Genomic DNA, 12,776 nt, shown 5'->3' with positions numbered 1-12,776 from the left:
GGTCGTCATCGGGGAAGGCGGGCCCAGAAGCTGGGCTCGGGATTGGGCAGCCCGGCCGGAAGGGGCGGTCTTCTAGTCCGGAAGGGGCGGGATCTTCCGACGGCGGCAGATCCATATCGTTCGTATGCTGCCCGCGGAGTGCTCGCGCCGGTGGGTCCGGCGCCGCTGGAGGGGCGGGGGCGGGGGCTCGGCCGGGCGCTGAGCCTCCGGTGTTTCCCTCCCAGGCTGGTGGCCGAGCTGCGGGACGCCCTGGACTCCTGCGCCGAGCGACAACGGCAGCTGGAGCAGAGCCTGCGAGTCTCCCGGCGGCTGCTGCGGGCCTGGTACGCGACCCCGGGACCACCCGGCTAGGCAGCCCTCGGGCCGTCAGAACCCTGCTTGGAGCCCCGGGTCGGGAGGCCGGGCTCAGCGCTCACTTCCGAGTTGCGGGCTGCCAGTGCCCCCCGCTTTTCCCGAGGCCCTGAGAACGGGGCGCCCGCTCCTAGGCCAGGCGATTATGGGGGTCTGGGCCCTGGCCGTGCCACGGCTGCCCTGTGTCCTTGCAGGGAACCAGCTGAGACCCCGGCTCCGGAGCCAACCCCAGGGCCAGAAATTAATGAAGAGGCCCCGTCTTCAGGTAAACCTTAGTCCCCCACCTTCTGCAGGTGTCGTCCCTGGCCTGTCTTCTGGCTGGCAGTGATCAGGGGCCTCTACCTGACTCTCGGCTTTCACAGCATGCCCACCCAGCCCTCAGGACCTCAAGGAGTTGGAGCTTCTGACCCAGGCACTGGAGAAGGCAGTACGAGTGCGAAAAAGCCTCTCAAAGACTGGAAAAGGAGTCAAGGCCAACAGCTTAAAGTCTGGGTCCACTTCCCCTGCCACCAGAGCCTCTGCCCCACCCAGCACCTCACACTGCGCTGGCAGCTGTGCACCAGAGACAAAACCCCCCAGGGGCGTCCGCCACCCGTGGGTGCCCGCAAAGGATCTCTCTGGGCGCAGGCTTCTGTTGGTGGGAGATGGCGCCTATATGGGGAAGGAGGCTGGAGCCAACAAGCCTGAAGCAGGCCTCAGAGACCAGCAGATTATCCCCCAGGCTGCTCCTCAGGTTCCAGAAGCCTTTACACTCAAGGATAAGGGGTGAGTTCCCCAACAGACATTCCCTGGAGGAACTACTGTCTCTGCCTGATCAAATCCTGGGCAGCTGCAGGAGGCTAGGTTTGGGATGACAGGGAGGGCCCAGCAGTGAGTGGGTGTGGGCCCGGGAAGCCCCAGAATGTCACCCCATGAGGCCCCAGCCTGGAAGCTGGTAGGTGGGACTGTTGGCGGTGACGGTGCCGTGTTTGATGTGCTGGGGCCTGTCCCGCTCTCCTCCCTGGCTGTTCTGTGCCCCGTGCACTTACCCACCCAGCCCGGGGGCTCCAGATGTGCTGGAGACGGCCTGGGTTCTGCTCTCCTCTCTGCCAGGTGGACCCCAACTGGGCTGGCTCCCGTGGTCACTCTGGAAGCCCTGTCTGAGGGTCGGGAGAGCCTCACCCCTCACTGGGCTCTGAGTGGGGAGTGGGGCCTGCAGCCCCCAGAGTGGGACAGAGCTGCCCTGAGCACCAGCTTCCCGACAGGGCCCTACTGCGGCTGCCAGAGGCCTTCAGGAAGGCGGCTTCCCGGAATGCCCGGTGAGGCTGGTGGGGGTGCGGGGCCCCGGGAGGGGCGGGGGAGCCAGGGGAGTGGCGGTGGGGGTGGTGGGGGCGCGGGGTGGGAGAGCAGGGAGGCGGAGGCTTGGCCCGCAGGCCCCTCTGCTTCCTTTCCTGGGCAGTGACACTCTTACATCAGGAGAGTCCACCGCCCTAGGACTGCTCTCGCGGACCCAGCTCAGCCTCTCCACTGTGAGACCTTGAGCAGGGCGCCAGGTGTCCCCAGTCCCCAGGCTGTGGAAGTGTCATAGGGGTTAAGCCAGGTGGTGCTCAGGTGTACCCGCTGTGCCGGGTACGGAGCCAGCGCCCAGAGCTCTAGTTCCCAGTCAGTGCCAGCTTCTCTCCCCTTTTCCTGAGAATTCTCTCCTGGTATTTCCCCGAGTGGGTCAGCTCTGTCCCCCTTCCATGGGCAGTGTCCCCTCAGTTCCCTGGGCCCCTCCCCTGGGCCTCGCCTACCTCCCAGGGCCCCGGCCCGCTGACTGGCATCATCACACGTTGCTCTCTGGTTTGCGGGCTGCCCATGTGTGCGTCCAGACTGTGGGCCCAGCTCAGCTCGATGCAGACCGGGGATTCTGTGGATGTTGCTGCTGCCACCGCCAAAACCCAGTTCCTCCAGAAAATGCAAACAGCCGTATCCTTGCAGGGGTGGGATCCTTGCAGAGGTTCTGGCTCTGAACCTGGTTTAGAATGTGAGGAGGAGCCACTCCAGGAAGGGCCAAAGCCACCCTGGGACCCAGCCCTGGGGGAGAGCGGAGGGGCCCGCCCATGGGGGAGTTTCCCTGACCCGTGTGCAGGCAGGCCAGCCCGGCTCCAGGCTCAGCTCGGCAGAGGTGGGGCGCCTGCAGAAGGCCTGCTCGCTGCTGAGGCTTCGAATGAGGGAAGAGCTCACGGCAGGTTAGTGGGCCCCGAGTTGGGTCTCCAGTGGGACAGGGAGGGCTTCAGGACCCTCATGGACCTGGCCTGTGTGCCCCCCGGCTATTGTGTAGACCCCAAGGACTGGATGCAGGAGTACCGCAGCCTGCTCACCCTGGAAGGGCTGCAGGCCCTGGCGGAGCAGTGTCTGCACGGGCTGCAGGAGCTGCGCTCAGGTGAGGCCCGCCCGCCCTGCAACGCGAGCTGAACTGTGTGCGTGTGTGCCTGCTAAGTTGGGACCTTATGGACTGACTGTAGCCCGCCAGGCTCCTCTGTCCATGGGATTCTCCAGGCAGGAATACTGGAGTAGGTTGGCACTTCCTCCTCCAGGGGTCTTCCCAACCCAGGGATCTTAACCAAGTCTCCAGTGTCTCCTGCATTGCAGGAGGGTTCTTTACCTCTGAACGACTGGGGAAACCTGGTCGGGGTCAAAGTCCTCCAGGAACAGGGCAGTGTGGGGACTTGAACAGCACCCCCAGGGGAGTGGAGGCAGGCAGGCACGCCCTTCCCATGTCCCCCACGGGATCCTGAGTGCTCAGTAGCCGTGCTGTGGAGCTGGCCAGTGCAGCACCCCTGCTCCAGCCCCTGCTGCCCACACACAGACCCCACCAGTCTAAGTAGCTTGCGCATTTATCCACTTAGTGGGAAAGTTTCTTGTAAGAATCAGAGATCCTGGCACACGCTTGGTGTTGCAAAAGAGAGTTGTTTGTGGACAGCAGGGCTTCACCCAGGAGGCAAGGGGGGACTTTGCACCCCTAGCCGGAGCCTGGGAAGGAGGGCCCTGGCTGCTGCTCATGGAGCAATGTCCCCTGACCTTGTAGCAGTGGTGGAACAGCCACGGGGGCCGTGGCCTGAGGGGCCCCCCAGGGCCGCCTCACCCTGTGGAGGAGGCACAGACCCAATGTGGAGCCCCCAGCTGCTTCTCTACTCCAGCACCGAGGAGCTGCAGACCCTGGCGGCCCTCAGGCTTCGGGTAGCCATGCTGGACCAGCAGGTCCATCTGGAAAAGGTACTTCCAGACTCGGGGGCGTGGGTCACCGCATGTTCAGGAGGTGTGGGCCATGGGGAGGACTCCAGGCTGAGCCTTTTGGTTCAGCCCCCAAGATCCACCAGGGAAGGAGGGGGGGAGGGCACGTGTGAGCGTGCTGGAGCTTTGGGAGGCGGAGGGGGGACTGGAGCGTGGTGCCTCGACTCCTGCCCTAGATTGGGTCCCCCCAAGTGCACCAGGCCCCCCTGAGCCCTTGGCCCTCATCACCCCCCAGGTCCTGATGGCTGAACTGCTCCCCCTGCTAAGCGAGCAGGAGCCCCTGGGGCGCCCCTGGCTGGCGCTGTGCCGGGCTGCGCACTGTCTGCTCTGTGAGGGGGGCCAGCGCTTCCTCACCGTCCTGCGAGATGAGCCTGCTGACCGACTGAGCCCTCCCTGAGGCCAGGCCCACCCCAGCCCCCAAGCCCGCAACAAGGCAGGCTGGCTCTGCCCCCAGCCCGACTGTTGGCAAGACCCCCCCACCCCTTCCTAGTAATTAAACAAATGAGCATCAAGGGCAATTTTCACTGGTGCAGTGAGTGGGGGCCAGAGGAGCCTGTGCCCCCTTGGGAAGCCAGGTTTCCAGCCGGCGGGAACTGCCCCCGGCTCTTCCTGGGGAACTTAGAGCCTTCCTCACATTTGCTGAACCTACTGGTCAGGGTTTGGCTTTGCTTGGCCTTCCGCCAGATTGGGAGAAGAGAGGCTGTGGAGACTTTCTGAGCTACCTGCTTCCTCTTGCTGTACACTCACAAGCCGCTGTGTGACACCAAAACTGCTTTAGAAACACGTATTTTTAAATCGTACCAAGGTGGTGCTTGGTGCATGTTTGCTTTTGTCTTCATGTTTCTTACTTAAAGCACATATCAAGTATATTTACCAAGAACAGGCATACCCATTTTGTACTGCAGGGAGGGGGCTGGGCCCCTCGAGGTGGGCTGCCCCGGGGCCTCACTGCTTGCTCTAGCCCTCGCACACCTGAAACGTCTCCCCACAAGCACCTGGCTGCGTCCTGGGCTTACCCAAAGAGCAGAGAGCCAGTGTCCCTGCGGGCAACACCCATGTCCACCCCCGCCCCCTGTGCTGTTGCTTTGGCTGCTCTGGGCCCCCCAGAATTAGTCCCCTTTGGGGAATGGGCCCATCACCCTTCCCTGCTGAAAGAACCATCATTTCCTGGAAGGCAGGAAAGTGTAGTGGTCAAGGTCGCCGCCTCTGGGTTTCCATCGGGACTCGTTCACTGCCGTGGACCTTCCAGCATGATTCTTGAAGACTGTGTGTTGTCCCCAGGGCCATTCTGGGTGGTGGTTATCACCGCTGGGGTGAAGATGAGTAGGATGGTGTTACAGGCTTCACAGCCCTGGGGCCTGAGGAGGGCTGCCAGGTGGTGGTGTCCCTTCCGTGAGGCTTTAGTGAGCACCTGTGTGAACCAAGCACAAGCCTCAGGGCTGGGCAGTGGCCCTCTCTGTGGACAGTGATGGGCGGGAATAGTAACACCGCTTCTGCCTCAGGTGGCCGACAACTCCTGGAGAAGGCCAGGTTTCCTGTGAACCTGCTGAAGCACTGCAGGTGTGGGAGATGAACTGGGTGATGCTGAAGCAGCCTCGGGGTGGCCCCACCCTGCAAGAGACTATTTGTAAAGGGCCCCACTGTTCAATAGGCCAGAAACCTTGGACATGGAATCCCAGGCCTTTGGGGCTGCTGGGGACCGGGTGACAGACCAAAGTAGGAAGGGAAAAATCGGAGGCCCTCACTGCACTGAGGGGCCCCCGGGGAGTGGAGCTCAAGGAGAGGGAGCAAGAGAGAGAGGCCTGGGGCACATCCACCCCCAGAGCTTACTCCCAGGTGCTGGGATCTGGAGGAATCCTGTCTCCAGGGCGAGCTCCACCACCACCAGGGTACCAGCTGCTCCAGACTCGTTTCCATAGGAGGTGGTCTCCACTGCAGTTATCTCATCCACTGCTTCACTTCTTTACTGTGCACCTTACCCATTGGCAGGGGGGCACTACCCCTCCGTCTCTAGGGGAGCCCAGATGGTTATTGACTCAGTGACCCACCTGTCCAGGGCCAGCCCTGCGGGCCGCTGTGGACACCTGAGCCGTCACGGGCAGGGCGGTTCCAGCAGATAACTCGAGGGGAGCGGTCTGGGTGGGTCCCAACACAAGGCCCCTCAGAGCCGGAAAGGCAGACCCGCTCCGGGTCAGGGCCCGCCCACCCCATTCCACACCCCCGCCTGGAGGCGGCAGCGAAGACCTCCTGGCCCCTGCTGGCGTCACCGCCTCGCCGGCCAATCCGCTCCGAGGTGGCGGGGCGAGTGGGGCTGCAGGGAGCGCCCACATTCACCCGGAGTGCAGCCTCCGCATCGCAGGCATGTGCGCGGCCGAGCCCCCGCCCGCGGCCGAGGCCCTCGAGCCCCCCGGGGCTCTCCGCGCGCTGCTCTTGGCCACGGGCGGCGCGGGGGGCTCCTGGCCGCGCTGCGTCCTGCCGTTCGGCGCCGTGGCTCTGCTGGCGGGCGCCGCCGCCACGGCCATCACCTTCTCGCTGCGCGGACCCCGCCTGGACCTGGCCCAGGGCTCGGCGCTGGCGGCGCTCGGCGCGGGCCTCGGGCTCCTGGCTGCAGCCTTCCTGTGCTGGCGCGCGCGGCGGCGGCGGCGGCAGAGGGCCGGGCGCGGGGGGCGGCGAGAGCCGGGGGCGCCCTGAGCCCGCGCGCCAAGCCGCGTCCCCTGCGAGATCATGGCCAGCCGGCGCCTCCCTGCCGACCTCGCCTGGGCCCGGCTGGCGCAGTGCCGCGCGCGTCGCGGAAGCCTCCTCGCCAGACGCCGTCCCCAAAGCGGTCCGTTCTAACCCCTCAGGAGGCCCGAACTGTGAGGGCTTCGAGCCACTTCCCTCCCCTCCCCCGACTCGGCTCTGCTCCTCTCGCACCCGCCTCCCCCCAGCGCTGCTTTTCAGCGTCTCGCTTGGCGCGCAGAGCGGGCCTGGCCGCGGTCGGCGCGGGGCGCAAGGCGGCGTCAGCCGGGGACTCGGCGTGGCTACCCACCTCCGGGAGAGGCACAGTGTGCTCTGTCCCCCTCCCCTAGCTGTCTTTCTTCCCCGCTGGTGTAGAAGCCCCTCGGGGTAAAATAAGCGCTCAATAAATGTTTGCGCTATAAATGAACAAGTGGTGGCTTGCAAGCGTCTGGTGGGACCGTAGGCAGTGAGCTAAGTGGGGAATATTTGATCAGTTGGCCTTTTAAGGGAAAAACCCCAGCCCCTTGAGGCCTGTCGGGACCCCAGATGGGTACCCAAAGCTCACAGCTAGGGGATGCCCCTCTGTGTGAGGGCAGGGGTGGGAGGGCTGCAGGTGGGGCCAGAGGCTGGGCCTCTTCTAAAGTGGCAGGTTGGGGGCAGGGCCAGCAGAGAGGCGCAGAGCGTGAGAGGCCCCAGTCTGGGACGGACAGATGGCTGAGTCCACGAGGAGCGCTGATCCTGGCTGGAGGGCTGTGGGGAAGGCCCTCCCTAGCTCCCCTCACGCCATCTGCCGGGGCCGCCCCAGGGCCAGGAGAGAATGAATACCTCCTGGGAAGAGCCAGCCCCACAGCCTCCTCCCTGGGGGGCTAATGGCGCAGTGACCCTCTGGCTGGAGGCCCTTCCTGCTGACCCCATGAACACTCTTCAGGCTGAGCCCTGGGGGTCTCCAGCCAAACCAGAGGCCACCAGCTGTTCTGCCAACCCTAGACCCTACCCCCACCTCACCGGGAGGCTGTGTAGCACACGAAGCCTGCAGGGCTGGGCGAGGGGAGCTGCTCCCCACTTTCCTCCTTCCAGGCAGGTGTCCTGAAGTTCAGACAGCCAGGCTTTCCCTGGAGGCCTGTCTCAGGCCCCCGGGAAGCACTGTCTTGGGCCTAGGGCTTTCTCCCAACTGTGGCTAGCTCTGTGCTTGTAACAGTCCCCGCAGGATCAATCCCCACACAACCCCAATCCCCACACAATCCCACACAACCCCAACTCCCACCAGGGCCCCCCATCCCAGATGGGTTTGGGGTGATGATCAGAAGAACCTTGAAGAGAACGGTTGGGAAGGCGCTCCTGCACCCGACCCATCCCAGAGCAGAACCGTGCGCCCTGCCAGCTCGCTCATTCGTGCCTGGCTGTTGTAAGGGGCATGTTCTTTATTGGGAAGTTGAGGGACAGACCCCAGTGCCAGTGTCATTGCTCCCCACCCCCACATTTGAGCCGCTCAGGCCTGGTAAAGGGCCCCACCAGAGAGTGTCAGTCACCGCAGGTGGCCCAGCGCCCTGTCTTCCTGTTGCTCCTTCTCCAAGGTGCGTCCTTCAGTATCTGTAACACAGGATTCTGCTCCTGTCCATCCTCTTCTGTCCTTGCAGTGTCTCTGGCCCAGCTGAGGGTGGCAGCCCCGCCTCGCAGACACACCCCGAGCTGTCGCCACTGACAGCTGGCCTGGCCTGGGGTCAGCCTCCCATGTGGAACTTCAGGCCTCAGAGATGCTCCCCTGTGGACATATTCCAGTGTTCCTGCCCGCTCCGCGGGGGGCTGCCCCTTCCTGGGTCGCTTTGCCCTGACTCAGGTCTGTTGAGCTCCTATGAGGCTCAGGAAATCCCAACAGCAAAGGGGAAATAATAGGCATCTGGCTGATGAGGAAATTGAGGCTTGGGCAGGTTGAGGACTGGAAACCACACAACTAGAAACTGGAGCAGTGTGGATTCGAAATCAGACCTGGCCCCAATCCTGAATTCTTTCTGCTGGAGCAGACTGCTACTTCGGGGACACCCCACAACCACCAGCCCAGCCTGGCTCCCTTTGCCCCGAGTGTGCCCTGTTAGGGACCCAGGCGAGCATCCAGGACCCAGTCTTCAGCTCCAGGGCCCTGCGTGCCCCAGCGGCCCGAGGGAGGAGGCGCCGGACCCCCGCCCAGCACGTGGCACCACCCCAGGAACAGTCAGAGCCTGGCTGCGGGCCGGGGGCCGGCTGGGTGGTCCCCCACGGGCTGCGTGGCGGGGCCACCCGCTCCAGCCCCCTCCCGCCAGCACATTCCTGGCTCCGCGGCCCCTCCCCCGGCTTCAGGGCCTCCCAGCCCCCTCCCCCGCTGGCCCGGCCAGCGTCTGAATCTGCTTCTGATTCCGGCTCTGCCGACGCGGCCCCCTCCTCTCCCCTCCCTCCTTCCCGGCCGAGCAGCCCCGCCCCCGGCTGGGCCCAGGCTGGAGCCCGCTGCGCCCCCCACCCCCTCTTGGCACAGCTCGCCCGCCCTCGCTGCAGCCGGGAGGAGGCGGCGGCCCGGGCGCCCCAGGCCCCGCCCGCCCGCGGCCCGTCCCGGGAGGCCGGGAGACCTGCTCGACCCGGCCCTCGGTGGGTGAGTGGGAGCGGCGGGCGGCGGGTGGGGCCTCTGCAGGAGGAGGCGCCGAGGGCGGGGGCGACGCCTGTCAACGCTCCAGGCCCCGCGGGAGGACTCGCGGGCGTCCCCGCTGCTCCGCTCGGCCCGGAGCGTGCCCGCAGCGGCGCCCACCTCTGGGCCCCGATTGGGGCCGCCCGGGGGCTCTGGTGGCTCGGCACCCCGGGCCAGCGGGCAGAGCCTCGGACCGGGCTCTCTCTCTCCCGAGGGCAGCGACGTGGGGCCCCGGCCGGCCGGCTGACCCCCGGCGGCTCCGGCCATGCCGGGCTGGCCCTGGGGGCTGCTGCTGACCGCGGGCACGCTCTCGGCCGCGTTGAGCCCGGGGCCGCCGGCGCCCGCCGACCCCTGCCATGACGACGGGGGCGCGCCCCGCGGCTGCGTGCCGGGCCTGGTGAACGCGGCCTTGGGCCGCGAGGTGCTGGCCTCCAGCACGTGCGGGCGGCCGGCCACGCGGGCCTGCGACGCTTCGGACCCGCGGCGGGCACACCCCGCCGCCCTCCTTACCTCTGCAGGCGGCACCGCCAGCCCAGTGTGCTGGCGCTCGGACTCGCTGACGCAGGTGCCCCACAACGTGACCCTCACAGTGCCCCTTGGCAAGGCTTTTGAGCTGGTGTTCGTGAGCCTGCGCTTCTGCTCGGCACCCCCCACCTCCCTGGCCCTGCTCAAGTCGCAGGACCACGGCCGCAGCTGGACCCCACTCGGCTTCTTCTCCTCCCACTGTGGCCTGGACTTCGGCCGCCTGCCTGCCCCTGCCGATGGCCCAGCTGGCCCAGGGCCCGAAGCCCTGTGCTTCCCTGCGCCCCAGGCCCAGCCCGATGGTGGTGGCCTGCTGGCCTTCAGCGTGCAGGACGGCAGCCCGCCAGGCCTGGATCTGGACAGCAGCCCGGTGCTCCAAGACTGGGTGACCGCCACGGACATTCAAGTAGTGCTCACAAGGCCTGCCGTGCTGGGAGACACCAGGGGCTCCGTGGCCACGGCCCCTTACTCTTACTCAGCCACTGAGCTCCAGGTGGGCGGGCGCTGCAAGTGCAATGGGCACGCGTCCAGGTGCCTGCTGGACCCCCAGGGCCACCTGACCTGCGACTGCCGGCACGGCACCGAGGGCCCGGACTGCAGCCGCTGCAAGCCCTTCTACTGCGACAGGCCGTGGCAGCGGGCCACCACCCGGGAAGCCCACGCCTGCCTTGGTGAGGCCTTGGAGGGTGGCCTGGGGATCTGAAACCCGGCCGGCCTATCCCTGACCCACCCTTCCCTGCAGCCTGCTCCTGTAATGGCCATGCTCGCCGCTGCCGTTTCAACATGGAGCTGTACCGACTGTCAGGCCGCCGCAGTGGCGGTGTCTGCCTCAACTGCCGGCACAATACTGCCGGCCGGCACTGCCACTACTGCCGGGAGGGCTTCTACCGAGACCCTGGCCGTGCCCTGAGTGACCGCCGTGCCTGTAGGGGTGAGCCTTCAACCAGCCACCTACACGCCTCACCCTCCCAGGGTTTCCCCAACCCCAGATGGGCTTCTGACCATCCCACTTCTGTCCTCAGCCTGTGACTGTCACCCTGTTGGTGCTGCTGGCAAAACCTGCAACCAGACCACCGGCCAGTGTCCCTGCAAAGATGGCGTCACTGGCCTCACCTGTAACCGCTGTGCCCCTGGCTTCCAGCAGAGCCGCTCTCCGGTGGCACCCTGCGTTAGTGAGTGACGGTGCCCTGCATGGACCACCTCGGCAGAGGTCACCCCAGCTCCGAGCTGCTGCCTACCTGGGCCCCGCAGATCCCTGGCTCCCCTCAACTGTCCCCTGAGCCCTGCAGATCCCCCTGGCCCTCCTCAAATGCAGTGCATTATCCTGTCCTCCCCACAGAGACGCCTGTCCCTGGACCCGCTGAGGAGAGCAGTCCTGTGGAGCCCCAGGGTGAGCAGAGGTCCCAGAGGGGCATGTCCTTGGGGGGAAGGGGTGGTGGTTTCCCGAAGGGCCCGAGGAGAGAGTGGGAGGAGGAGGGAAGGAGATGGGGATCTGTGCCAACCTCCTCTTGCGCCCTCCTCCCAGACTGCGACTTGCACTGCAAACCCGCCCGTGGCAGCTACCGCATCAGCCTGAAGAAGTTCTGCAGGAAAGACTACGGTAGGCCGCCCTCTGGCCTCCCACCTTCAGGCTTCCTGCCCGACCCCCGCCCCTCCTCACCTTGACCTCCCTACTCTCCCTCTGGAGGTCCTGACCCTCGCTGGACCCTAAGGCCATTCCCCCGGTCCCTCAGCTCCTCCGCGATCGCTGGCCCCGCCCTGCCAGCCCCCGGGGCCTCTCGGTGCTCCCGCTGCAGCGTGTCCGCTTTGTGTCCCGCCTCCGCGCCCCCAACCCGCCCGCACCCTTACCCGCACCCTGGCTGGCGTTCTGTGCGCCTCGGCTCCGGCCCCCTCCAGGCCCCGCCCCGCCTGACCCCGCCCCTTTCGCCTTCCCCGCAGCGGTGCAGGTGGCGGTGGGCGCGCGCGGCGAGGCGCGTGGCTCCTGGACGCGCTTCCCGGTGGCCGTGCTCGCCGTGTTCCGGAGCGGCGAGGAGCGCGCCCGGCGCGGGAGCAGCGCGCTGTGGGTGCCGGCGCGGGACGCCGCCTGCGGCTGCCCCCGCCTACTGCCGGGCCGCCGCTACCTGCTGCTGGGGGGCGGGCCGGGGGCCGCGGTCGGGGGCCCCGGGGGCCGGGGGCCGGGGCTCAGCGCCGCCCGCGGGAGCCTCGTGTTGCCCTGGCGGGATGCGTGGACGAGACGCCTTCGGAGGCTGCAGCGGCGCGAGCGGCGGGGGCGCTGTGGGGCTGCCTGAGCCCGCGGGCCGGGCGGGGGCCGGGCGGGCCGCTCCCCACTCATCAAGGCTAACCTTCGTCCAGTGCATCCGCCTGACGAGAAGTCTTTGATAGCGTCGCGCGCGCCGCCCCTCTGGGCCCCCGCCCGCGCCTCCCCCGGTGCCCCGAGCGCCTGTCCAGGAGGCGGTGAGCGACGCAGCGACACCCACGCCCCAACACGGAGGGGTGTGGTAGCCCCGAAAAGCGGTTTCGAGCCCTCCTTGGGCAGTTGTCATCCAAAGGACCCCATGGCCCCCCACCTTCGAGCTATCTACCTCCTCCAGGGGAGCACTACGATGCCCCAGAGTGCTGTGAACCCCCTGCGAACACCTCAGGGGCCTCGGTGACACACACCCCCAGCCCCGCGGGTCGTGGTTCCTCAGCGTTCCCGCGTTCCTGAGGCACTGACACCGCCCCCCCAAAGTTATGCACCCCCTTCTGATGCCAGGACCCATAGAGCTCTGAGAGCACCCCAAGGACCGCCGAGACGCCACCTCCTCGGACTCTGATTTCCCGGAGAGCGCCCCGACGCCCCGAGAGGTGGTGCGGCCGCCAGAGACGCGCTGGGCGACTCTGGTTGCCCGTCCTCGTCAGGACCGGCGGGGGGCGCCATGACTCCTCCCCCAGCGGCTGAGGCGGCGGCGGCGGCGGCGGCGGCCCCGGGCTCCCGTCACTCCGCCGGCGGGGCGTCAGCGTCCCTGTCCGCGGTGACTCTGTTCGGCCTTTTCTGGCCCATTGTGTCCGTGTCTCTTGTCCCCGTCCGGCTGTCTCTCTCGACCCGGGTCTCCCGGCTCCTCCCCTCAGGGCTCACCCGGAGGCTCCCCCCCCCCCCCCCGGCAGCCCGGACGTCGTGCCCACAAACGGGCGCGCGTTCGCAGGCCGGCCCGGCGCGACCGCTACCCCGGCGGGCACCACCCCTGCCCCGGACTCCCGATGTCCCCCGCCTTGCCGGCGCCTGGGCGCGGCGGAC

At 67.1% G+C, this 12,776-nt stretch overlaps 3 protein-coding genes across 6 annotated transcripts; all 3 read left to right on the top strand.

Annotated features, from left to right (window-relative positions):
* The first annotated feature begins 84 nt into the window (after positions 1-84).
* TEDC2 (tubulin epsilon and delta complex 2) lies at positions 85-4,406 on the top strand. Of its 4 annotated transcripts, none has more exons than XM_043455341.1 (10): positions 85-150; positions 225-323; positions 546-616; positions 714-1,116; positions 1,596-1,649; positions 2,202-2,298; positions 2,462-2,561; positions 2,654-2,755; positions 3,401-3,588; positions 3,842-4,406. In XM_043455341.1, the coding sequence occupies exons 1-10, from the start codon at positions 125-127 to the stop codon at positions 4,001-4,003; spliced, it is 1,302 nt and encodes a 433-aa protein (XP_043311276.1). In that variant the 5' UTR covers positions 85-124; the 3' UTR covers positions 4,004-4,406. The 4 variants fall into 4 exon arrangements, with proteins under 4 accessions (XP_043311276.1, XP_043311275.1, XP_043311274.1 ...); XM_043455340.1 differs by having other exon boundaries at positions 2,181-2,298; positions 3,404-3,588; XM_043455339.1 differs by having other exon boundaries at positions 2,181-2,298.
* A 1,924-nt stretch (positions 4,407-6,330) lies between these two features.
* Positions 6,331-9,224, top strand: LOC122432919 (translation initiation factor IF-2-like). The gene is made up of 5 exons (XM_043455219.1): positions 6,331-6,430; positions 6,534-6,645; positions 7,962-8,044; positions 8,346-8,944; positions 9,027-9,224. Exons 1-5 carry the CDS (start codon positions 6,331-6,333, stop codon positions 9,222-9,224), a joined length of 1,092 nt encoding a protein of 363 aa, XP_043311154.1.
* NTN3 (netrin 3) lies at positions 8,793-12,639 on the top strand. Its single transcript, XM_043455337.1, has 6 exons — positions 8,793-10,170; positions 10,242-10,430; positions 10,522-10,671; positions 10,839-10,889; positions 11,025-11,099; positions 11,438-12,639. The coding sequence occupies exons 1-6, from the start codon at positions 9,243-9,245 to the stop codon at positions 11,785-11,787; spliced, it is 1,743 nt and encodes a 580-aa protein (XP_043311272.1). The 5' UTR covers positions 8,793-9,242; the 3' UTR covers positions 11,788-12,639.
* The last annotated feature ends 137 nt before the right edge of the window (positions 12,640-12,776 follow it).

The sequence above is a fragment of the Cervus canadensis genome, chromosome 32 (genome assembly GCF_019320065.1).
Source record: "Cervus canadensis isolate Bull #8, Minnesota chromosome 32, ASM1932006v1, whole genome shotgun sequence".
Classification (NCBI taxonomy): domain Eukaryota; kingdom Metazoa; phylum Chordata; class Mammalia; order Artiodactyla; family Cervidae; genus Cervus; species Cervus canadensis.
This window is presented reverse-complemented; position numbering and strand designations above follow the sequence as displayed.